Raw genomic sequence first — 27,702 nt, 5'->3', positions numbered from 1 at the left:
GGGCATTTTGACTACACTACTCATCTTGCCTTACCGCTTTTCCTCACACGTACAGTTCTTGGTATATAATAAATACTTAGTAAATGATTGTTGACTGGCTCTTCCTTGAAACCCTGTCAATGAATTCTAACTATACTTCCTAGAAAGATATTCATATGTATTGTGTCCTACCTATGATATTATGTCGTTCTATTAGGGTTGAATGATAGGATGAAAATGCTTTGAAAAGTCTAGAGTGTTATCTGCAAATTCACATCTTCAATTTCATTGGTGTTTGAAACTCCCAGTGCAAAAACTCCCTTCATCAACACAAATTTCACCCCATCTATGATGCTGTAGATAAGTCCTAGGGAGTTGGCTGAGGCACATTGAGAGGTTAAGTGATCTGTCTAGGGTCACACAGCTAGAGGTTTGAAATCACATTGCTTCTTAGCCTTTTCAGACTAAGATTAAGCAAAGATTCTGAATAGGAGTGTACTGAAGCCAGCAACAATTGATGACCAACTACCACCCATGGGCATGTGGGAACAAGAGCCCTGGAAATGGTGGTGCTGCTGGTCCCATTCCCAGGCCAACCTTTGCAGCCATCATCTGGGGAAGTCAACTCATGTGGAAGAGGGGGGCACCTACCAAGTGCCACCCATAGGACAGGTACGTCAGTCTAGCTCAAGCAGCCAAGCACTCTGAGGAAGAGATAGGAGGTAGCTTGTGCCAGGTAAGTCAAACCACCTTCCATCAGATCCCAGTGGAAACATCCCAGGTCCCTGAACCCAAGAGCCTTGGGAACAGTGATACTTTCAGCCATGCTGAGATGCTGCCTGTGGCCATCATCCTGGGAAGCTACTCCTGTAGAGGTGCAGCTTTGCAAGTGCTCCCACAAGGTGCTATACTCACATTTATTAAAGGCCCAGAAAAGAAAGTTCTTGCCCCTAAAGCCCTTGGTGATGTTAAATGGTTCAACATCCAAAACAAAATTTTTTTTATCGATAGAAATGACACAAAAGAGTAGGCATTACTATCTGCTTTGCTGCTGTCCCCTAAGGACTATGGGACCTTTCTATCTTGCAGCTTAAACCTTTATGGGTATCATCTCCCCCATTAGAATGTGACTGCCTGTAGAGCAAGGTCTTGCTTACATTTTCTCTTGGCATCCCCAATGCTTAGTACAGGGCTTTGCACATAGTAAATGTTTAATAAATGCCTTGCTCATTCATTCATAATCTTCCATATCATCCTCCATATATATATATATATATATATATGCATATAGATATACGTGTATACATACATATATATTTCAAACTAGTCTGTACTCTAAAGTGATATTGCTCATCTGCCATATCTCTCTACTTGGCAAGGAAATCAAGAGTTTGCTGACTGTGGTGGTTTCCAGGGCCCTTTTGTGCATGTTGCTCTGCATCAGTTAAACTTCCAGAGGAAATAATAACATTTGGGGGGGGACATGGGGAGGGAGGTGCACAAGCCTATGATTTCATTGGAGTAGGGAACTTCTGATGGGGAAGCTCCCTCTTCCAAAGAAGATTGGCAATTGGTCTGCAATATGCAGTCTTAGAGAGTTTTCTGTAGTAGTGAAAAGTTAAGGAATTGCCCAGGGTCACATAGCCAGTGTGTAACAGAAGGCAAATTTTAGCTCAAAACTTCCTGACTTTTGGGCAATGCTGTCTCAGCAGCAGCAGCATAGCTCACATTTATGTGAGATAACTCAATCATGAGACAAATCAATACTTCTACAAAATCTCCTGTATCCAACCCTTTATCACTGTTCACATAACCTTAATTCAGTCTCTTTCCTAGATGAGTAGAGTAGCCTAACTGCTCTCCCCACCTCAAGTTTCTTTTCCTCTTCAGTCTATCCTCCACACAGTTGCCAAAATGATTCTTCTTAAATGAGAGTCTGGCCATGTTATTCCCCTACTCAGTAAACTCCAGGGGCTCCCTATTGCCTCTAGCACAAAATAGCAACCCCTCTATTTGGCATTTAAAGGTCTTTACATCCTCCATCCAACCTATCTTTCCATATCATTACATATTACTCCCCTTCCTGAGCTCTATGGACAGCCAAATTGGCCTTCCTGCTGTTCTTCACACAAAGTTCTCCATCTTCTATCTCTGGGCCTTTGCTCTGGTCATTTCCCATGCTGGAAATGGACACCCTCTTCACCTGTACCTCTAAGAGTCCATAAATGAATCTTGCACTACCTTCTACTTGAAGCCTTTCATGATCCAAACCTCTCCTCTCACCCAGCTGCTGGTATCCTCCCCAAACTACATTAGTGTGTGTGTGTGTGTGTGTGTGTCTGTGTGTGTGTGTGTGTGTGTGTGTGATAAAGGCTTCTTGACTGATATAGCATTTTAAAGTTTGCACAGTGATTTGCACATATAACCTCATTTTATCCTCATAATAACCCAGGGATATAGGTGCTATTACTATCCCCATTTTATAGATGAGAAAACTGAGAACAAAGAATTATCATCTGCTGCCAGCTAATCATATAAGCCTCTCTATATTTAACCTACTTCTGGGGCCATACTCAAAACCTTTCCAGCAGAATACGACATGCCCAAGTGTGCTTTCCTCTCACTTATCCTTCAATAATAGGTAATATTCATACAGCATTTTAAGGTTTGCAAAGCATCTTATATATGAACTCATGGGATCCTCGAAACAGCTCTGGGAGGAGGTGCTATCACTATCCTGATTTTATAGATGAAGAAATTGAGGTAAATAGAGATTTAAGCAATCTGCTTGGGGTCACACAGCTTAGGAAGTGTCTGAGGCTGGATTTAAACGCAGGTCTTCCTGACCCCAGGCCAGACACAACCTACTCTGCCACCTAGCTATCTTTAAGATTGTTTCCATGTCATGAGGAGACATTGAAGCATCACAGGATCACACAGGATCACAGATCTAGAGGTCTTTAGACCTCTAAATTCAACCCCTTCATTTTGAAGAGGAACAAAATGAGGTGGCCAGGGTGGCTAAATGTCCAAGGTTACATGGGTAGGAAGTGTCAAAGATGGATCCAAGAATTGAAATTAGAGTTGGGGCCTGGATGTCCCCCTTAATTGCATCTCTAATGCTACAGATTTCTTGCGTGGTCTTCATAAGTCTCCATTTCTCTGAGCCGTTGACTCTGCATGTGTTATATATCTTAACCAAAAAGGTCTTTAGAGATAAGTTATTCTACCACTGCTAAATGAGAATTCATCTCCATGTGCCCTTCCCTGGAAGTAACCTTGCAAACTAAGATTTCCCAGTAACAGAGAGAACTGAGTAACTTTTAGAGACAAGTCTGGCAAAATTCAATCAGAGTAGTTCAATTAAATGTCCAATATGATTGATCACTTTCTGTTCAAATCCCTTTGGATATATCTTGGTTGGTAGTTCCCAGTCATTGGGATCCAAAAAAAAAAAAACAAAAACAAAAACACTAGCAATTTGTTACAAAAGGAAGTTGTAGCTTCCTTTTATCTGGGAAGAATGGAAATTGGAGACAGCTGATTGTCAGTGATGGGATGTCAGTGATTGTTCACTTTTGGAGGGAAGAACACAGACCTGTAAAGGAGGGGCAACTGTGGCTTAATGGGGAAAACAATGAGTACATAGGGCAAAAGACCTGAATTCAAGACCTGCATCTGTCATTAATTAGCTGTGGAACTTTGGCAGATCACCTCCTCTGTAGTCTGTTTCCTTGTCTATAAGATGAGAAGAGTATGGATTAGATGGTTCCTTCCAGATCCAACATTTTATACATTCCCTTTCAAATTGTTAAGGTTGTTTAGTTCAATGAAATAAATCTTGTGATTCAAATCACAAGGGAAACATACCCACCAAATGACCTTAATATAACTTCAATACTAAAGCTGACCTTCCCTTCCTGCTCATACAGAATTTTGGGGAGAAGCAGACCAGTTTTCCTTCTCCCCATCAGTCACCTGTCCACATTCAGAAGTTTGGCATCTACTGATTTTTTTAGATTTAAAAAGCCAGTGCTTTATCAAAGACTTCACATCAGTGCAAAAACATATATTTTTATTCTTTAGCTCAGATAGGATACAAATTTAATTGTAAGTCCACAGAATTCCTTTCTCTATGTTCCTTTCCTAACTAAGAAAGTTATCAAAAGAGTCATGTCTCAGTTGATTTCACTAAAGCTCCGGTCTTGGAATGAGAAAATATGAGCTCAAATCTTGCCTCTAAAATGCATTGCATGAGTGTGGGAGAGTCAGTTAATCTCCTTATACCATATTTCTTTATTTCTAAACTGGGAAGAACAATGTTGCATCTTATCAAGTTATTTATGTATTGGGTCATAAATTTTGAGCAATAAGGGACATTAGAGATCATCTAATACAACCCCAACATTTTATGTATGAGGAAACTGAGACTCAAAAAAGGAAAAGTAGATTACACAGGTAGTAAGTAGCAATCTTTGTATAATTTAAAGTGCTAAAGGAACATAATCTGACTCCCACCCAACCTGGATGAGGGAGGAGCAGCCCTATTAGGGAGCACACAGGCTGCAGACCATGACTATAGAGTGGTGGAGAGGAGAGAATGCTGATACAACACAGTGTGTGTGCATGGGGGGCAGAGTTGGTGCAAGGGTATAACAGAAGGGAAACATTCATTTCTTCTTTGACAGGAAATGTGGATGGTTGCAGACTTTCTTGGGAACCAACTCCAGACATGTACAGAGAAAGAGACAGATTTTAGAATCTGTAGACATGTTGGGGAAGCTGTTTACTCTAAATATCCTCAATTTCCAGGCTATCTCCACAGAAACTTCTGGGAATTTCCCATTGAGTGAGATTAGGACCTTTCTCTTGGGTGAACTGAGATTTCATCTTGCTGTCATCTTAAAAGCTCATATATTCTGCATATTTGCTAGCATATCTGCATAATTTCTCCCATTTCTATTTTCTATCTGTTTGGATAAATAAATGTACTTGCTATTCATCATTTGTGATGGGTGTAACTAGAGTTTGGAGAGGAGCTAACCCTGCAGATGCAAGCTTGAGCTAATCCTTTCCCATTGAGAGCAACCAGGAAAGTGGCTTTTTATATTGAACCTCTTGTGCTTTACTCCTAGACCAACAGTATTTAGGGAGTAGATTGATGTCATTCTAGTCTGGTAGACTAGCTAAAAGAAGATCCAGAAAGGTGGCATGCTGGGGCTTGCCTCTCCCTTCTCTCCTTTCCTTGTCCCCAGCTATCTATTTTCCTCCTCTTCTCAGGGGCAGACCTCAGATCAAATCTAGCAATGCCTTCTACAAGCCCTATTTAGGCAACTCATGCAGTACTTATATGAATACATACATACACATTTTACAAATGGGAATTTTTATTTGTCATTCATCTAGGGAAATCCCTTGCCCATTAACTCCATAAAGCTCCCCTGGGTGATAATTGAGCCCAAAATTTATAAAGTAACTTGGGCTTCCACAGTATGAAAGCCCACATAGCAGTATGAAGTATGAATTCCATTAGACACATGATAGGAAGAAAAGAGAAGAAACCAAAATACCTCTTTTCAGTGGAAAATCAAAGCATGCAAAGTCAGCATTTTTTCTGGACTTTTGAGTGTGTGGTTTTAAAGGAATTTGTTCACCAAATGGCTTTGAACTGTCTACCTAAAAGTAAAGAAATGACATGAAACAAAATTTAGTATTCCATGAAAATTTGACATGATGTCAGTAGCAGAGAATGGGCTAGGAAATCTTGTTCTTCCAAGATAAGCCTGACACATACTTCTCCTTTTCCCAACTTGAAAACTAAGGCTTTCTCTTTTTCCCTTGTTCATCTGTATGAAAATTCTTAGCAGAAAAGAAACAAGTTGAGTAAAAGAGATGTATTGGAGACTGAGGAAGCAGTTTCTCAAGCAACTTTGCCTTGTACTTGCAAATGTTACTTTCACAATAACAACTCGTTAGATTCCTAGGAAGGATCTGCAGCATCTTTCAAGGAATAGTGGAAAGGCTATAAAAGGGGGTAAGATTGGGCAGGGAGGGTAAGGGAAACATAGATAGGTGATTTTCTTTCCTTTTTTTTTGGTGAGGCAATGAGGGTTAAGTGACTTGCCCAGGGTCACAGCTAGTAAGTTTTAAGTGTCAGAGGTCAGATTTGAACTCAGGTCCTCCTGACTTCAGAGCTCTATCTACTGCACCACCTATCTGTTCCAGTAGGTGATTTTTAATGCCTGTACTAGTAATAATTGTTTTTCTGCCAAAGGATGCAGAATCCTAATCTCCATCCAGGAAGCCAGATTGGGTCCTTTTTAGGCCTATATTCTCTTCATATAGAACCTTCTTTTACCCTTTACACAAAGCTAAGCCTTAAACCTTCCTTCCTCTCAGCCCAGAAATGCAGAAGTATTACCACAATATCTGTGCAGCTGGGTAGCCCCAACCTCTTACACCACCAGAACTTGTTTGACCTTTTTGCCTGTTTCTTTTATTGAACCCAGAGTCGTGCAGGCTAGAAAGGAAGAAGTTGCAAAGCAATTTAGATATTATTAGTGTATTAAAGGATATATAATGTAGTCCTATTGTGATGACTTGTCATAGAGTGGAGATAACCCTGGATTAACAAAAGCCATGCCAGAGGAGTAAAAACTATGAAAGGTTAATCCATGCTAGAAAAGCTTCAAGCACATTCTTGGTGAAAGGTTGAGTCCATTATCCAAAGATCAACCTAGCTAAGTATGAAAGACTCACTACCAGTAGGTGAGACATTAGATGATGGCCATAGCAGCCCACAAAACAAATCAAAATACAAAATTATCACCCTTAAAAAAAGAATCAAGAGGATATTAATTACTACTGACTCCTATGGGTACTTTCTCAACTGTATACAATTTTACAGGAATCATCTACACATGCATGGAAGTATAAAACCTTGGAGAAAATATGAGAGGGAAACAGGTAGACTTTTGTAAAATATTTTTAGTAGGCCACACCTTTATAATCATATAATTGATTGAAAGGCACAAAAAATATAAAATTCCATTGTGTTTATTGTTTGTTGGGTGCAATAAAAGAAAGAAAAGAAAAGAATTTGACTCAATAGAGCAAAATGTGATTTTAAAGGCTCTCCTCTAAGGAATCACTCATATGCATGTCAAAATCAGAAAAGATTCCTTCTTAAAAGCAGTTATAGAGATAACTTTATTCAACAACCCACTGATTACTAATGTCAAGCAAGCCATAAAACAGAGAAATGTATGCCTGCCAAAGGCTTTTGACATTTTCTGGGAGGACGTCCTCTTCCAGGGTCCAAAGACATTTCTACATATTTTGGGGCAGCCATTTCCTTCTGCAGTTCATTTTAAAAATGAGGAAACTGGGACAAACAGGGCTAATCGACTTGCCCAAAATCACATAGCTTATAAGTGTCTGAGGCTGCATTTGAACTCAGGAAAAGTCTTCCTGACTCCAGGCTCACCACTCTATACACTGAGCCACCTATGTATATGTGTGTGTGTGTGTACATATATATATATGTATGTGTGTATATATATAGCATAAATACACACATATATTTATAAATATATACATATATACACATATATACATATACATATATATAATGCATTATCCTTTGCATCATAATGGCTTGGTCTGACCATAAGCAATTATTTCATTTATTTCTGTCTTTATTACCATAAAGATTATTTTGTAATTGTATTCATATAGTTCCTATCTATGCCTTGGTAGGTATAATCCCAAGTACAATATATATTCTATAGTTAGGGATCTCATGCATCCCTTTCAGACTTAGACAAGTCTAACAAAAAATATATAAAAGAAAGAAATTAGGGACCTGAATAGAATTTTAGAAAAGTTAGATATAAAGGATCTCTGGTGATTAATGCACAGCAATAAAAAGAAACATATATATGTACATACATATGCTATACATAATATTACAAATGTACATATATACATATATTTCTCAGAGGTGCAAAGCATCTTTATAAAAATTGATCATACACTAAGGCATAAAAACTTCATAAATAGAATTTTAAAAGCAGAAATATTAAACACATCTTTTAATGACCAGAAGGCTACAGTAAATAAAGGATTTTGAAGAAATAATCAAAATTTAAATGGAAATTAAATAATTGAATCCTAAAGAATTGGTGGGTCAATGAACAAATCATAGAAACAGAGAATATCATTTTTAAAAAATGAAAACAATGAGACAACATACCAAAATTTTTGGGATACTGTCAAATTAGCATTGCGGTACATAAATGTAATAAAATATTACTATGCTGGAAGAAATGGCAAATATGATGACTACAGAGAAGCATGGAAAGATCTACATGAAATGGTATAGAATGACGTAAGCAGAGCCAAGAAAACAAGGATTAGAAGACTACAGAAATGTAAATGGAAAGAAAAATACACACACAATCAGAAGTGAATGTTGCAAAATTACAAAGAATGAGCAGAACTTCAAAAATAAAAGATGTCAGAAGACACCCCTATACCCCCTCTACAGAAGTAGGTGGTTCACAAATGTGGCACATTGAACATATTTTCAGACACTTCCAGTGTATTGCTGATTTTTTCCTCTTCCTTTTTTTGTATTTAAAAAAATATTGTTACTTGGGATAGCTTTCTGGAAGATGTAGAGGAAGTAACATGAGGGAGAATCATGATGATAAAAAAATTTTAAATACCAGGTCTTTTTAAAAGTTCCTTTAAAAAAAAAACTACAAAACTAGCTGAAATAATGTGAATGATTAAATTAACCCAGTACTTTTTGGCAAACTGAAATCATTCTGTAACTAAGAGGAAATGGATTCAAGATGTTATGATAATGCCCAATTCATTATTTCCTCACTTTTGGGGCTCAGCTCAGCAATTGCCACTGAGCAACCACTTGAAGGGATCTCCCTTTGAAACTGGCAAAGCTTCCATTTCAAATTAAAACATTCCCTCTAGCCCATGAACAATCTATTTCTGTCTACTTATTTCAAAGTTTCATATCAACCTTCTGAATATTCTGGATAACAGAGAGCTACCACATATAAACTCAGTATCCAGATAACTGATTCTCAAAGAATCAGAACAAAATAAGATGCACATAATCATAACAATTCACATTTATGTGACATTTAAGTTTTAGAAAATATTTTTATTAGGCAGCATGGCATAGTAGAAAGAGTACTAGATTTTGAGTTAGAAGACCTGGACTCATGTTCTGCCTCTGATACTTGGTAACTGTTTCACCATGGGCCAGGTGTTAACGTAAGACTCAGTTTCCTAATCTATAAAATGGCATATTAATACTTGTTAACAGTTACTCCAAATGAAGAGTCAGACACCACTGAAAATGACCAAACAACAAAAAACAACAAAACTTCAAATGAGGTCATGTATGTAACATGCCTTGAAAATCTGAAAAGTGCCATATCAATGTCAGTTATTATTAGTAGTTTTGTTATGTAGCCTATTATCATCCAAAACTGAGGTTCAGAGAGGTCATAAGACTTGGCCATTGTTGTTTTACTGAGGAAATAATAACTACACTTAATACTGAAACTATATTTAACATAATGTAATATTATACCGATGAATCACAAGATACTTCAGGATTTTGCAGGACCTCAGGGTCATTATCACTGTATGGTAGTTTGTTATCACTGAGATTTTCCTTTTCTGTTGTTTTTCATTCATGGCCCACAGTATGAGAACTCCCAACTATTTATATACATCAGTCTGGTGTATTTAGGATTCTAAAAATGATTTGTAGAATGTAAGCTTTGTGACTTGATAATTAAAGAGATATCCCTCCTCTAGAGAAGAGGGAGAAGGGGAAGAGAAGGAGAGAAATCAGGTGTGAGAACCTATAACTCTGTCACTTGGTTTCACTTATTTTTATTTGTTACAAGGAAGTAAGTGTTCTGTGTAGGGTGATAATGTGAATTACTATGTTTAAAAACAAAAGGCAACAATAAAACTTTAAAAATAAAGAATGTCAGCTCCTTAAGGAAAGGAATTATGTCATTTTCCCCAATCATTGAATCCCCAAAGCCTAGCAGTCTTGTGCATTGTTTGGTCTTGACTATTGACTTCATTGGTATGGGAAACTCTTGGTTAAGAAATTCCTCCACTGATACAGATCAGCAGCCCATTTAAAGTTTGCAATTTTGGAGTGTTGATGTTAAGGGACGTGCCAGGGGTCCCACAACCAGGAAATATTGGAGCTCTGACCTGAACCCAGGTCTTCCTAACTTTAAGGCTGGCTCTCCATCCATGACTTCACGCAGCCTCTTGCCTTGCACATAGTTTGGGCTTAATAAATGTTTATTTAATCAAATTGAAACATACAGGTGAGGACCACTGAATGCTCTACAGAATTGGCCTTATTGTTTTCTGGAAAGGGTATCAAGAGTAGATCATAAAGACTCTGCTACTTACAACCTGTGTGACATCCGACATATCATTTTGCCTATCTGGGTTTCCTGATCTGTAAAAACAAATGCTCAGGTCTCCCTCAGCATTAAAGGCTGTGCATTCTCCTGAGCAGCACAGGGGACACAGAAATAACCCCATTCAGCTTACAATGTGTGACTTTGTAAATGTGAGAACTCCCTCCACCATGGCAGATGGTAACCACCTTTATGACTTTTGACTGAAAAAAAGTCAAGGGCCTCGTAAAGAGCCTTTCTGATGGACAAATTATAACACCAGATCTTTACCATCCCCATTCTACAGGTAGAAATAGAACCTCAATGGAAGTCATGTGCCTGCTTTGTGATACCCAAGTGAAAAATTCAATGATACATCTAAACATTTTGCCTCTTTAATACCAAATATCTGTAATACCAAATAACACCCAAATACCAAATATGTTTGCATAAAGACATGGATAAATATTCTATACAACTGCAGGCCTCTCTTTAATTCGCCATTTATGTATTTATTTTTGCAACAAGCTTCCCTCTCTCCCAGCCATCTCCTCATTGTTCCCACCCTATTCTGAAGGTCTGTGTAGAGTGGTATTAAGCCTTACATGTCTAACTACAAATGGAGGTTTGGTTTCTGGTCGGGGTTTGAAGCCACGAGATCCAGGGTTCGGCCGCAATGGCCGCTCCTCCTGGCAAAGGCGCCGAATCATGTGTGGTGATGGAGAACGAGACCGAAAGCTTCTGCCGAGCTTCTCACAAGCATTCTCCTTCATCGTGGTTCTTAAGTTCTGTAAATGGGGACTGAGCACTTGTTTAAAACATGAAGCAGAGGCAGGCCTCAAATGTCGCAATCTTTCTTCCTGTCAAAAATAATAATAATAATGTAAAAAAAGGATAAAGAAAATAGGATTGAAACCCACCATCTAAATACAAGTTAAGAAGTTGAGAGTAGCCTCACCTTTTCTACTTAGGACATTCATTTGAAGTCAGATTAGAATCCTGGTTACTTCCTCTTACTACCTACGTGACCTCTCTCTGATCTTTAGCTTATTCATCAATACATGACTTCATATTTGTAATGGGTTTTGTATTTCTTGCCTTCTTAATGCACAGGGAAGGGATTAGGAGAAAAGAAAGAATCTGGGACTGAAAATAATATAAAATTGATTTTTTAAATAATAAAAATAAAATGGGTAAAGGGAAAGGGTTAGGTTAGACAACCCCTAAAATTTCTTAAGGCACTAAATCCTATTATTCTATGAACTTCCTTTTTTTGTGAGGCAATTAGAGTTAAGTGACTTGCCTAGGGTCACATACCTAGTAAGTGTCAAGCGTCTGAGGCTGGATTTGAACTCAGGTCCTCCTGACTCCAGGGCTAGTGCTCTATCCACTGAGCCACCTACCTGCCCCTATTCTACGAACTTCTAAGAAAGTATTTTTTTAACCCAATTCTTGTTTTCTAGGACAATTTGATTCAAATCCTAATATCACCAGTATTTGTAATATAATAATTATAACTCATATTTACAAAGTGTCCCAAAAGTCCTATTGCAGTTTTAACTTATTAAAGCTTAAAACTGTAATAGGACTTTTGGGACACCCTGTACATACAGCTTCCTCACAATGAGCTGAGCCCCCCTGCAACTCAAAATTCCCAACCTCAAGATCCATCACCTTCAGCCTCCACCATAGCAGAGATTGCAGTCCTACGCCACCAAGGTCAGCCTCAGAGTAACAGCTAAAATATGGCAAATATAAGGACAGGACCTGTGATTTTATTGGTATTAGAACTCTTAGATAAGGAAACCCCTTCTACCAATGTATGTCAGCCCCTTCTCTGCAATGTATAGTGTTAAAGAATTGTAGGAAAAAAAGAATTGTAGAGCATTGAAAGATTAAATGGTTTGCCCTGAGTTACAGAGTCAGTATGTGTGTGTCAGATTTGAATTTGGGTCTTCCTGGACAAGTTCACTATCCACCATACCACACTGGCTTCTAAGGAAGGTGAAAATATCATAGTAAATTATATGAAGCCCCATAAAGGACAATGAAGCAGTTCCAAGAATATAAGAATATTTCAGATGAACAATAAAAGAATTAGACATCAAAAAAAAGGGATAGAAACTAGAACTTCTTTTTAAGGCAATTGGGGTTAAGTGACTTGACCAGAGTCACATAGCTAGTAAGCGTCAAGTGTTTGATCTGAGGCCAGATTTGAACTCAGGTCCTCCTGACTTGAGGGCTGGTGCTCTATCCACTGTGCCACTTAGCTGCCTCCGAAATTAGAACTTTTAAGAAAGAAATCAGTAAATCTAACAAAACAGTGGAGAATTTAGAACAATTGAGACACTCTCCAAAACAGGACTGCAATGCAAAAATGCTGGTACAGAAGGAAAATCAAATAAGATTTTGAAATGTGGTATTATTGTTGTCAGGTTTTTAAACATTCTGGTATCATTTTTCTTATTTCATCTTCAAGCCAAACATGGCTTATTAGATTGTTTTTCAGTTTTCATTTGATTTTAAAACTTTTATGGTTCTAATTCTATTTCATTATGGTCTGACAAGATAACCTGCATATTTTCTGTTTTTTAAAAAATTCATGTAGGACTTCTCAGTGACCTATTCTGTCATCAGTTTTGTATTTATAAACCAATTGTTCCATTTAGTTGTTTCCAAATATTTTAAATGCTATTTTGCTAAATTAGCAAATTAGACCTGTGATTTCTTTATTGTTAATCTTTTTATTTAATTTATCATAATTGTATAATGAAGCACTGAAGTCTCCTTTTATAAAACTTTTGTCAATTTCTTCTTTTATTTATCTTTTATTAATTTGTCAAATTGTTTGGTACATGCAAAATGCAATTTGTTCATATCTGCATATTACTCATTTTCTTTTCACCATTATGAGATGCCCTTTCCTGTCTCTTAATGTTTTCTGGTTTGAATTCTATTTTGTCAAATATTGTTTCTACCACTCTTCCATTTTTAAATTGTAGGTAAATAATATGGTTTAGAACCACCTCGTCACTTTAATTTAGCAGTATATTTTTCCATTAAATGTGTTTCCTGTGAGCAAGATATAGATGAGCTTTGCTTCTTGAGCTACTTTGTGACACTTTTTATTTTAGTGGGAAAAATTATTATTGTCATGTTGTAAACTTATCTTCAGATATTTTATTTTTATTTTTCTTGGCATTGCCTAGATGAAGTAAAATCTATCTTAGTTTCCTACATTTTTTCAACCACCAAAAAGTAGTGAATGAAAGAAGGCATTTATATTTTCAAATTATAATATATATAATTATATATGTATATGTGTATATACATATTTCCCCGAGGTTTATAATTAATTCTATAACTATAATTTCCTGAGGTTTAATTAATACCTTAAAATTATTCATTGGTTGTCTTGTGGATGCATGGATGACTAGTTACTACAACTATCAGCTGACATAAACTACTTTGCTTGGCCGAGAATGTTGATAAATTTGTGTTCCTCCACCCACTCTTCACACAGTTTGCCCTATAACCACCGGTGAAGATTTACAAGCTAGCTCATCAGCATTTGTGGGCAAGAATAAAGCACAAGTAGCCATATATTCAAGGATCAAATAACTTTGAACTCATTGACACCTTGTTCTAGCCAAGTAAGCTAAACTAAAAATATAGAATGCTTCTGAAGGAGGCCTCACTACTGTTTTGATATTCAGATTGGACAGTTTGAATAAAGATCTAAACTTCATAAGAGTACTTTGTTAATCCAAAACTGAAACTTGACTAAAATACTTTAAATTTCATTCTGAGTCAAACAAATACAAGTAGCAAAGAGATAGCATTTTTGTTGTGCTAATTTTCTTAATTATACTTACAAAAAATCTTTTTAATGGACAAGTGAGTTCTTTGATGGCTGTCCTTGTAGAAAACTCTATTTTTGGAGAGATGCCCTTAAAGTAAATAAAAGGAACAAATGAAACCACTGGAAATATATGCTCTATACCCACTACCTCTTATCATAAAATTGTAAAATAACAGAAATTCCATTCTATCTCATTGTCTTAATCCACAAATTCCATTATCATTATCTAAAACCCCACATATAATCTCAAAATGAGATTTCTACATTCTAACCTAACCGGAGCTCCAACCTAACTCTAGTCCCTGAACATGGCTTGAACTCTCCTACATCTGCCTTTGCTCATGTTATCCCTGTGTCTAATATTCTGCCCTCCCTTACTGAACTCCTATTCATTCTTTAAAGTCTAGCTCAAATGTCACTACCCCCACAAAGCCTTCCCTTATTCCCCCTCTTCCCTGTTAATACCAACCTTTGTCTTCAAACCTCACAAAGAACGTTGGTGGTTTTTTTTAACTCTAATGCCTTATCCTATAATGTTGGGTACTATAGTTATCTGCTGTGTGAGTGTATTCTTTTTGCTGGATTGTAAACTCCTTGAAGCTAGAAAATGTGACTTATCTCAGCTTTGTATCTCCTCCTGCACCTTTCACAGTGTTGTACACACAGGAGATGCTTAATAAATGTGTCTTGTATCATAGTTTTATCATACTTCAGCTGTTCTTTACTGACCTCCCAGGGCAATGTAAATGAAGTAACAGGTACTTTCCTTCTCTAATGCCTGGGATGAAAAGCAAACACAAGTTCGTTTACTTCCATATAGACTACCCAACAATTTGACAATTATTACAGTGACTCAAAGATTATGTCTGAGAGAATAGGCTTGATTTGTATGCCAGTACTAAGAGCAGCTCTTCCACCAAATGGAAATACCTGTGAGTTCAGGCAGAAAGATTCCCCCATGCTCACAATCTTTTAAAGAAAATCTCTCTCTCTCTCTTTCTCTCTCTCTCTCTCTGTCTATATATATGTGTATATATATATATGTATATATGTATATATATACACACACACTCACATATATATACGCATACATATATATGTGTATGTGTGTATACATACATACATATTATATATATGATATATATATATATACACATATGTGTGTGAGGGAGTATTTCCACCGGGGTTAAAAAATATAGGGCTAGAAGAGATGATGACAAATTATTTAATGGAGTTGCCAACCTACTTGCCAAAAAATCCTGTTGCAGTGTAACTAGAAAAGATCTGTTTCCTTTAAAAAAAAAAGAAAAGAAAAAGGAAAGAAAAAACTCAGTGTAATAAAAAACATATCTTGGGGCAACTAGGTGGCACAGTGGATAAAGCACCAGCTCTGAAGTCAGGAGGTCTCAAGTTTGAATGTGACCTCAGACCAAACACTGGACACTTAATAGCTGTGTGACCCTGGACAAGTCACTTAACCCCAATTGCTTAAAAAAAAAAAAACATATCTCCTGAATAATGAATAATGTCTTATACATAGATGTTAGTCTATATAGATGTAATACTATTTGTGTAGTTATAGTAAGTACATGTATGTGTTCCTTCTAGGCACACCTTGCTATCATTCCCCTCTATTTGAAGGCCTCTCAATTACTTTCATAGGGTTACAGTTCCAGCTAATCTTCCCCGTTTTCATCTTCCAAAGTTAGATCCACTTACTGTCTTTAGCCCCACTTTATGGCATCTACCTCAGGGACTCAGATTCATTGCCTCCACCAGCAAAGAAATGCCCTGGAGCCCTGGATGAGGAAGCAAACAAAAACGTACCTACTTTGCTCTAGCCATACCTTCCAGAAAACTATAGTCAATAGAGCCAGTCATCACAGTGAAGAGCCACAAAGGGACCAAGAGCATAGCACGCACCAGGGGGAAAGCAGTCATTCAAGTGATGTAACTGGAGCCATATTCTCATCAACCACGTCTTCCTGCTATAGGCATACAAAGGCTATATCAGCCAACACTATAGACTCCTCTGATGCTTGTATCTCATTCACCATTTTTCTTGGGTTTCTAAGAGAATTTATTACCAAGCAGAAACTTGAAGCTACTCCTTAACCAGTACATTATCAAACAAGACTTTGTATCAAAAGAAATTCTGTATCTCCAGTGCCTAAGATCCCTTCCTCAAATGTCCCTTGTTTCTCTTTAGGTTGGCTCCTGTGCGACTGCCACAAGGAGGATTCTTATTTTTGGATCCTGAGTGACCAGAAGTTATGGAAGGTAAGTAAGTATCCCTTAAATTATGTCTACCTATGGGTAGGAAGAAGAAAATCATTTCCCAAATATTGTCGATTCTGTCTCCACAACCACAATCCATCCCCTTGTCTCTATTCACATCACTACTACGGTAGCTTAGACCCTCATTTCCTCTTGCCTGAACTACTGCAATAGCCCCCTAAACGATCTATCTGCCTCAAGACTCTCCTGGTTTCAATCCATTCTCCTCAGAGCTGCCAAATTATATTCCTAAAGCACAGATTGACCATGTTAATCCCAAGCTCAATAAATTCTAGTGGTTCCCTATTACTTCTGGGATCAAATATAAGTTCCTCTGGTTGGTATTTAAAGCACTTCACAACCCAACTCCAACCTACCTTTCTAGCATTATTCTATATCCCCTCCCCACCCCACACTCCATACTCTTTTGTCCAGCCAACCTGGCATTCTTACTGTTTCTCAAACACAAAAATTTCCATATCCTGTCTCTATACCTTTGCATAGGTTGCCTTCCCATGCCTAACATGCCCTCCCTTTCTGCCACTTAGAATCGTTCGTTTCAAAGTTCAGCTCAAATTCCACCTTCTACATGAGACCTTCCCCAATGCCTCCAACTTCAAGTGCCTCCCCCTGGAAAAAAAAAATCACTTGTACACATTTTGCAAATATGACAACAAACATTTACATAGTGCTTTACATATGTATATTTATTTATATAGTTCTTTAGGGTTTACAAAGTGCTTTACAAATGTTATTCCATTTTATCCTCACAACAATCCTGGGAAGGAAGTGATATTATTATCTTCATTTTGTAGATGAGGAATATGAGGCAGACAAAAGTTAAGTGATTTTCCAGGGTCACACAATAAGCAAATGTCTGAGGATGGATTTGAACTAGAGTCTTCCAGATTTGATGTCCAATACTCTCTCCATTGGACCACTTGTTGTCTATAATGAGCTTCTTAAGGGCAGGAAGTGCTTCATTTTTTGTCTTTGTATCTGCAGTGCCTTGAACAAGGCCTGGAGCATTTAATAAATGCTTGTTGCTTTAATAAATGCTTGTTGATTGATTGATAACTCATCAGTGGCTGAACACAGATTCAAAGTCAAGTTCCCTAACTAAATCTAGTACTCTTTTTAACATGTTAATGGCAAACCCCACTAATTGCCATTAAATGTTTAAATAGAAGAACTTTAAGACCACATATTTACATTTTATCATGTCTAAATAATATCTAGATTTACCACTTTATCATATCTAGACACAAACACTTTCAGATAAAGAATGCATCTGTCATACTTCCTTAAACTTCTTAACGTCTTAGACTGTGAGGCCTTTCCATGAATGGAAAATACTGTCCCCCACTAGCCTTAACATAGTTACCTCCCCTTCAAGAGAACAAGAAGGTTAGCTGTCATTCCCTATAGTAGCTGCCCACAAGGAAGATGAGGTATGCAGAGGCTAGCCCCACACATTTCAGGCTAAATGCCCTCAGACATTCTCAGTTACCTGAGCATGGATCATGAGCAGGGTTCTCAATGTAGGACAACCTAGATCCTTCAGGCTGAGTTGAAGGGAGATGTGGTACTATGGGTCTGAGGTCAAGCAAATGAAGAAAGGTTAGAGGGAGGGACAGGAACTAGGGTATGTCTGTAACAAAGAAATGAGCAAGATATCAGTTAAAACAGTTCTCCAAAGAATCAGAGGCAAAAGGTAAAGTCCACTGACTGCATAAAACAGTTCAGAAGCAAAAGTGGCAGTGGGATCTAAGGGCAAAGACATAACAAAGGCACAAGCCAAAGCAGTACAAGCTAAACTGGGGACAAAGAAGGCAGAGGAGAAAAGAAAAGTCCAAATAGGGCAAATAACCTCATCAAGTGGGTAGTGTAAATTATATTACCCCCATCTTATGTATTATAGCAATTCACATTAATATGGTTTTTTAAGCCTGACCAATCCCATAACATATGTAGTACGAGGAAAAGCGTATATAGTGCCAGGCCTGGAGTCAGGAAGACTCATCTTCCTGAGCTCAAATCAGGCCTCAGACACTTAGTAGCTAGCTGTGTGACCTGGGCAAGTCACTTAACTCTGTTTGCCTCAGTTTCCTCATCTGTAAAATGAGTGGGAGAAGGAAATAGCAAACCACTCCAGCATCTTTGCCAAGAAAACCCCAAATGAGGTCACAAAGAGTCACACAAGACTGAAACAACCAAACAATAATAGGTAATACAAATATTATTTTCCCCATTTACAGATGAGCAAATGGGTTCAGAGAGGTTGTTTGTAAATAGCAGGGTCAAGATTTGAACCAAGGTGCTCTATACCACGTAGACTCCAACTACAAATATTATGCTCTGGAATAAATTTGTAGTAGCTAAGTTTCTCAGAGCAATCTAAAACTGAAAACACATGTGTCTAGATGAATATTATTTGATCTGGCTATATGTAGCTCAATGAAACATGACATTATAATTATAAATAGTCATGAGAAAAGGCCACTGAAGCTAAGTGATAGCCTACTATATCATCAGAATAATACTAAAAATCAAGACCATGGTAATAAATACCATCATAATTAGAATGTAATATATTGTACTATAATTTTTCAGAAGAGGAAAGAACTCTGGAAAGATGAATAAGGTGGGAAATTTTTACATAATGAAATTGACAAGTTGTACTGATGAGTTTGCCGAAACAATTAGATACACCAAGGTATTTCAAGATGATCACTGAGGTCCCTTTTAGTTCTAAATCCTACAATCATAATAGCTGAGCCTGACTATAATGATAAGTCACTGAAATGATAGCATATTTCTCATAACAGGGTTCTAATATATGTTTGTTTAATTGAATAGAATAATAAATAAATCACACTTATATGTGCTTTAATGTTCACAAAGGGCTTTCCTAACATCAACACTGAGGAAGTGAATATGTATAATATCATGAGTCTCTTTATCCTCATTGTAAAACAATGCAGACAATAATGAGGAACCTGAAGCTTAGAGAGTTCTTACTTATTCAAAGTCACACAGCTAGTAAATGTCAAAGTATCAAATCCACATCATTATGCCATTTTGGGGTTTACAAAACACTTTCTTCACAACTTCCCTGTCAGGAAAGTAGTAAAAATATTATTATACTCATTTTACAGATGAGGAAACTGAGACTTGGAAAGGGGAAGTGATGACCTAGGTCACACAGCTAGCAAGTATGAGAGCCAGAGTTAAGATTCAGGTCTCTTTTAACTTCTCATCCAGCATTCTTTTCCACTCCCCTACACAAAAGATTACTCAATATAATAGACAAAATGTACAATGAAAAAAAACTAAATAATTAAAATAAAAAAACAAAACAAAATAAAGAAGTCCTTAGAACTCATTCTGAGAATTAGATATATAATAAGCCAAAGAATTTTTACTGATTGAGTATAGCCTGACTTAGGAAATATGAATCATGGTCTGGAATCTAAAGCTATTTTTTTTTAAAAATCCATTATTTCTATGTCTGCAATGTCCCTGACAAACTCACTGGGCTTCCTATTCAACTGTATACACATCCTTCATCTATTAGGGTTTTCCTATGTGAATTGTTAGACTGGTTTCTTTTGAGTGGACATAGGTGGTCTCACTGAAGAGGCCCTGTAGTACTCTAGATTCAATCAGCACAATGTCATTGACAAATGAGACCATTTGAAGGACACCATTATCTATAAGAGGTCCCTCTTCCATTTGAACTTTGCATAGGATATCCTTTAAGATAGTGGTGGAACAATCTTTGAGTCCAGGAGACTTGGGGAATTGGCAAAATGTTTCATATCATTTGGGTAAAAGAGGAGCACAGCCCAGGACAAGAATTATCCCAGCAAGCTAGCAGCAAGTACCACCTCAGCAAATCAGAGAAAGATCCTGAGTCTCAGGGTAGTATAGCAGGCAAATGTCAATATCAGGACCCCCCCCCACGTACCTTAGTACAGCCAGGGGAACCAGCAGACTCCAGCTCAGAGAACTATCATGTGCTTCAGCACAGCCCTTGGGCGGGCAGGCATCCTCCAGTGGCCAGACCTCCACTGGCTTCAGCCAAGCCCAGGGCAAACAGGTATCTTCCAGGGGCCAGCCCTCTACATGCTTCAGTGTAGCCCCAGGGAAATGCAGAAAAACCCCACCTGCCCTCAGCACATACCAGACACCACCACTAGGACCCCATTTCAGCAATAGGTAAACTGCCAGACCCCCATAGCCTCCAGCTGCCAGAACCTCAGGCCCCAGCACACTAAGAAGTTTAGGACAGTAACCCCTGTGCTCCAAAAGGAGAGCTAAACTTTAAAAGCCAGGAAATAGGCAAAAAAAAAACATGAGCAAGAAGCAAAAATGAACCTTGATCATAGAGAGTTTCTAAGATGACAGGGAATATCAAAATACAAACTCAAAAGAAGACAATATTGTCAATATACCTGAATATATCTGAAATCTCAAAGGGGAATATGAATTGGTCTTAAGCACAAAAAGCCTTCTTGGAAGAGTTCAAGAAGGATTTTAAAAGAGAAATAAGAGAGGTAGAAGAAAAATTGGGAAAATAAATGAGAGATATGCAAGAGAGAGTTAACACTGTGGAAAAGGAAGGACAAAAATTAACTGAAAAAAACAATTCCTTAAAAAGTAGGATAGGCCAAATGGAAAAGGAGGTACAAAAGCTAATTGAAGAAAACAATTCCTTAGAAATTAGAATTGGGCAAGTGGAAATTAATGACTCTCTGAGACATCAAGAATCAGTCAAACAAAATCAAAAGAATGAAAAAATGAAATACCTCATTGGAAAAACAACTGATCTGGAAAAAGGATACAGGAGAGATAATTTAAGAATTATTGGACTACCTAAGAGCCATAATAAAAAAGAGCCTAGACAGCATCTTTCAAGAATTTATAAAGGAAAACTTCACTGGTGTCCTAGAACCAGAGGGCAAAATAGTCATTGAAAGAATCCACCAATCACATCCTTAAAGAGATCCCAAAATGAAAACTCCAAGGAATATTGTAGCCAAATTCTAGAATTATCAGGTCAAGGAGAAAATACTGCAAATAGCCAGAAAGAAAAAATTAAAATATTGTGAAACCACAGTCAGGCTTATGCAGGACTTAGCAGCTTCTATGTTAATGGATTGGAGGGCTTGGAATATGATATTCCAAAAGGCAAAGGAGCTTGGATTGCAACCAAGAATTAACTACCCAGGAAAATTGGGCATAATCTTTTGGGGAAAAAGATGGACATTCAATGAAATAGGAGATTTTCAATCATTCCTGATGAAAAAAAAACAGAGTTGAACAGAAAATTCAATCTTCAAATACAAGGCTCAAGTGAAGTATAAAATGGTAAACAAGAAAGAAAAAAATCATGTTATTCAATAAGATTAAACTGTTTACATCCCTACATGGGAAAATGCTTCTGGTAACTCTTGAGAACTGTATCTTTATTACAGAATTTTAAAAGGGTATACATAGATAGAGAGTGTGGGAATAAGTTGACTTTGATGTGATGATTAAAATAATTAATTAAGGGGTGAAATTGTACTGGGAGAAGAGGAAAGAGGGCAGTGGAACAGGGCTAAATTATATCACATGAAGAGCTGCAAAGACCTATTACAGTAGAGGGAAAGAAGGGAGTGAAGTGAGCATTGTTTGAACCTTAGTCTCATCAAATTTGGTTCAAAAAGGGAATAACATACACCATCAGTTGGTTATAGAAATCTATCTTACTCTATAGGGAAGTAAGAGGAAAAAGAGGAAAGAAAAGGGAGGGTAGATAAAAGGCAGAGAAGAAGGGAGGGAAGAATTAGTAGGGAAAAGGGAAAGAAAAGGGAGAGAGGCTGATAGAAGGGAGGGGAAATTAAGGAATGCAGTGGTCAGAAGCAAAACACTAGTGAAGAGGGAAAGAGTAAAAGTAGAGAGAAAAGTATAAATGGGGTAAAAGTAGGATAGAGAGAAAGACACAGTTAGTAATCATAACCATGAATGTGAATGGGATAAACTCTCCCCTAAAACAGAAGTGGATAGCTGAATGAATTAAAAACCATAATCCTACAATATGTTGTTTACAAGAAACACATTTGCAGCAGAGAGATACATACAGAGTAAAGGTAAAAGATAGGAGCAGAATATAGTATGCTTCGGCTGAAGTAAAAAAGCAGGGGTAGCAATCCTGATCTCAGACAAAGCAAAAGCAAAAAGAGATCTAATAAAACAGATAAGGAAGGAAAACTACATCTTGCTAAAAGGTACCACAAACAATGAAGTAATACCAATACTAAACATATATGCAACAAGTGGTATAGCATCCAAATTCTTAGAGCAGAAGTTAAATAAGTTTCAGGAAGAAATAAACAGCAACAAAATTGAAATTAAGAAAATTATTGAACTAATAAACAAAACTAAGAACTGGTTTCATGAAGAAAAAAATAGATAAACCTTTGGTTAATTTGATTAAAAAGAAGAAAGAAGAAAACCAAATTACAAGTATCAAAAATGAAAGGGGTGAATTCACCACCAATGAAGAGGAAATTAAAACAATAATTAGGAGCTATTTTGTCCAACTATATGCCAAGAAATCTGACAATCTAAGTGAAATAAATGAATATTTACAAAAATATAAATTGCCCAGATTAACAGAAGAGGAAATAAAATACATTTTAAATAACCCCATTTTAGAAAAGAATATTGAATAAGCGATTGGTGAACTCCCTAAGAAGAAATCTCCAGGGCCTAATGGATTTATAAATAAATTCTACCAAACATCTAAAGAAAAATTAATTCCAATACTATATAAACTATTTGGAAAAGGAGCTGAAGAAGGAGTCCTGCCAAATTCTTTTTATGATACACATATGATGCTGATGCCTGAACCAGGAAAGAACCAAAACAGAGAAAGAAAATTATGGACCAATTTCCCTAATGATTATTGATGTAAAAATTTTAAATAAAATATTAAGAAAGAGATTATAGCAACTTATCATGGAGATAATATGCTATGACCAGGTGAGATTTATACCAGGAATGTAGGGCTTGTTCAATATTAGGAAAACTATCAGCACAATTGAACATATCAATAACAAAATTAACAGATGTCATATCACTATCCCAAAAGATGTACAAAAAGCTTTTGACAAAATACAGCATCCATTCCTGTATATTAAAAAAAAAAACACTAGAGAGCATAGGAATGACTAGAGTTTTCCTTAAAATGATAAGTAGCATTTATCTAAAACTATCAGCAAGCATTATATCTAATGGAGATAAGCTAGAAGCATTCCCAATAAGATCAGGGGTGAAACAAAGATATCCGTTATCACCACTGGTGTTCAATACTGTACTAGAAATGTTAGCTTTAGCAATAAGAGAAGAAAAAGAAATTGAAGGAATTCAAATAAACAATGAAGAAACAAAGCTATCACTTTCTGCAGATGATATGATGGTATACTTAGAAAATCCTAGAGAATCAACAAAAAAACTACTTGAAATAATTAACAACTTTAGCAAAGTTGCAGGATATAAAATAAACCCACATAGATCATCAACATTTCTATAAATTACTAACAAAGCCCAGCAGCAATAGACAGAAAGAGAAATTCCATTTAAAGTAACTGTAAACAATATAAAATATTTGGAAGTCTACCTGTCAAGACAAATCCAGAAACCATATGAATACAATTACAAAACACTTTTCACACAAGTAAAGTCAGATCTAAATAATTGGAAAAATATCAATTGCTCATGGGTAGGCCGAGCTAATATAATGAAAATGACAATTCTACCTAAATTAATTTACTTATTCAGTGCCATACCAAGCTACCAAAAAATTATTTTACAAAGCTAGAAAAAAACAATAATAAAATTCATCTGGGAGTAGAAAAGGTCAAGAATATCAAGGGAATTAATGAAAAGAAATGCTAGGGAAGGTGGCCTAGCCACACCAGATCTAAAACTATATTCTAAAGCAGCAACCATCAAAACTATTTGGTACTGGTTAAGAAATAGAGTGGTAGATCAGTGAAATAGGTTAGGTACACAAGACACAGCAGTCAATGATTATAGTAATCTACTGTCTGTTAAACCCCAAAACTCCAATTTCTGGAATAACAACTCACTATTTGACAAAAATTGCTGGGAAAAATGGAAAATAATATGGCAGAAACTAGGCATGGACTAACATCTTACACCGTATACCAAGATAAGGTCAAAATGGGTACATGATTTAAGCATAAAGGGTGATACCATAAGCAAATTAGGAGAGCAAGGAATAGTTTACTTGTCAGATCTATGGAAAAGTGAAGAATTTATGACCAAACAAGAGGTAGAGAACATTATGAAATGCAACATGGATAATCCAATTACATTAAATTAAAAAGGGTTTGTGGGGGCAGCTAGGTGGTACAGTTTGATAGAGCACCAGCCTTGGAGTCAAGAGGACCTGAGTTCAAATCCAGCCTCAGACACTTAACACTCACTGGCTGTGTGACTCTGGGCAAGTCAGTTAACCCCTATTGCCTCATTTAAAAAAAAAAAGGTTTTGCACAAACAAAGCCAATGCAACCAAAATTAGAAGAGAAGAAGAAAGCTATGAAACAATTTTTACAGCCAGTGTCTCTGATAAAGGCCTAATTTCTAAAATATATAGAGACTGAGTCAAATTTATAAGAATACAAGTCATTCCCCAATTGTTAAATGGTCAAAGGATATAAAGAGGCAGTTTTCAGATGAAGAAATTAAAGTTATCTATGGTCATATAAAAATGTTCTAAGTCACTACTGATTAGAGAAATACAAATTAAAACAATTCTGAGGTACCACATCACACCTATCAGATTGGCTAATATGACAAAACAGGAAAATGATAAATGTTGGAGAAGATGTAGGAAAATTAGAACACTAATGCATTATTGGTGGAGTTGTGAACTGATCCAACTATTCTGGAGAACAATTTAGAACTATGTCCAAATGGCTATAAAATTGTGCATACTCTTTGATCCAGCAATATCACTACTAGGTCTGTATCCCAAAGAAATCATAAAAAAGGAAAAAGGACCCACATGTACAAAAATATTTGTAGCAGCTCTTTTTGTGGTGACAAAGAATTAGAGATTAAGGGTATGCCCATCAATTGGGGAATGGCTGAACAAATTGTGGCACATAAATATAATTGGAATACTATTGTTCTATAAGAAATGATGAGCAAGATAGTTTCAGAAAAACCTGGAAAGACTTACATGAACTGATGCTGAGTAAAGTGAGCAGATCGAGGAGAACATTGTACATAGTAACAGCAACATTGTGCAATGATCAACTATGTTAGACTTAGATCTTCTCAGCAATACAAGGATCTAAGACGATTCCAAAAGGCTCACAATGGAAAACATTATCCACAGCCAGAGAAAGAACTATGGAGTCTGAATGCAGATCTAAGCATACTGTTTTCTTTTTTTTTTCTTTCTCATGGTTGTCCCCTTTTGTTCTGATTCTTCCTTCACAACATGACTAATGTAGAAATATGTCCAATAGGATTGTACATGTAAGCCTATATCAGACTGCTATAAAGAACTATGGAGTTTGAATACAGATCAAAGGATCCTATTTTCACTTTTTTTGTTGTTGTTTTTTATTTTTTTCTTTCTTGTGGTTTTCCACTTTTGTTCTGATTCTTCTTTCACAACAGGACTAATGTGGAAATATGTTTATCATGATTGTACATGTATAACCTATATCAGATTGCTTGGTGTCTTGAGGAGGGAAAGGAGGGACTAAAATTTGGAGCTCAAAATCTTATAAAAATGAATGTTGAAAACTATCTTTACATGTAATTGAAAAAAATATAATATTAAGTGGGAAAAATTTTTAAATTAAAAATTAAAATAAAATTGTCATTTGCTATAGAAAATAATCCACAAAAATCTATCTTGTTTGCTTTTCATATATTCATCCAAGATACCCTAAATGATTTAATAGACCATTCTCATGAAGGTTTTATATGAAGGAGAAAGAAGATAAATGATTTATAGTTGCTAATATCTTCTCTGCTGCTTTTTTGGGGGAATAAACAGAAATAAAAAAAATATTGGCTTTGATTTTTTTTTCTCTTTTGCTATCTTTCTGTCTTTGAGACATCTTCAGAATAGATGCCTAATTATTTTCAAAATTGTGTCACTTCTAACACAAATTTCTTCCATGTGTTTTATCAAATCCAACAATTTCATCTACAGGAGTGCCATTTTTCTTTTGTCATATCACCTGTTAGGTGATGTGGCATCCTTTTTTTAGTAATAAAGAACAAGAGATTGCTACAGAAACCTTAGAAAATCTAATTCATCTTGTGTTTATTAGTTGTTCTACTTCCTTTTCCATATATAAATGTTCTTGGGATTATCTGGATTAATTAGATCTCTCACAAAACTTTTTGCAAATTTATTTCCCCTTCACCATTTTGTAAGATTATCTTTTACCATCCCTCTTTATGATATTTTGCAAATGAGCTTTTATTCTCAAGTAGTTTCCCCAGGCTACCATGTTTATTCACTTGACAAAGAACTCAAATGTTGGTTGGATCAGATAGGTTCTGAGTCTTTTTGGCCTCTTTTTGTGGCAATTGCTTTACATTGGTCAAACTTCTCTAATAAATGGTGATATAAACATGGCTTTGTTGTTGTTTGGTCATTTTTTCAGTCATGTCCAACTCTACATGATCCCATTTGGGGTTTTCTTGGCAAATATACTGGAGTGGTTTGCCAGATCATTTTACAGATGAGGAAAATGAGGCAAACAGTGACTTGCCCAGAGTCACCCAGCTAGTAAGTGTCTGAGGCCAGATTTGGACTCAGGAAGATGAGTCTTCCTGACTCCAGGTCCAGCACTCTATCCGCTGTGCCACCATAAATGCTTATTGACTTACTGCCTGACCTTCATCCCTTTTCCTACTTTCCAAAATCAATAAGCTTGCTTAAATAGGTCAAGTTGGAGTTGCTATAATTGGACACTTTTTTCTAACACTTATTTCATCTTCTAATTTGGTTTTGACTTTGAAGTTTGTCTTAATCAATTGGTCCAGTTGCACCCAGATAGTTGATTTGGAAATGAC

General features: G+C 36.5%; 1 protein-coding gene across 2 annotated transcripts in view; it reads right to left on the bottom strand.

The window, feature by feature from the left end:
• The window catches only part of SPATA6L (spermatogenesis associated 6 like), a 92,172-nt gene that overhangs the window by 23,406 nt on the left and 41,064 nt on the right, over positions 1 to 27,702 (bottom strand). For both annotated transcript variants that reach the window (XM_027863166.1, XM_027863165.1), the window contains exons 6-8: positions 14,318 to 14,392; positions 11,048 to 11,302; positions 5,550 to 5,655 (exon numbers count right to left, since the gene is read on the bottom strand). In XM_027863166.1, coding sequence (XP_027718967.1) covers positions 5,550 to 5,655; positions 11,048 to 11,302; positions 14,318 to 14,392 — 436 coding nt within the window. The remainder of the gene's footprint in view (positions 1 to 5,549; positions 5,656 to 11,047; positions 11,303 to 14,317; positions 14,393 to 27,702) is intronic.

The sequence above is a fragment of the Vombatus ursinus genome, unplaced genomic scaffold (assembly GCF_900497805.2).
Source record: "Vombatus ursinus unplaced genomic scaffold, bare-nosed wombat genome assembly UNPS02014770.1, whole genome shotgun sequence".
Lineage (NCBI taxonomy): Eukaryota > Metazoa > Chordata > Mammalia > Diprotodontia > Vombatidae > Vombatus > Vombatus ursinus.
The sequence above is the reverse complement of the archived record's forward strand: the minus strand, read 5'-3'. Positions and strand labels throughout refer to the sequence as shown.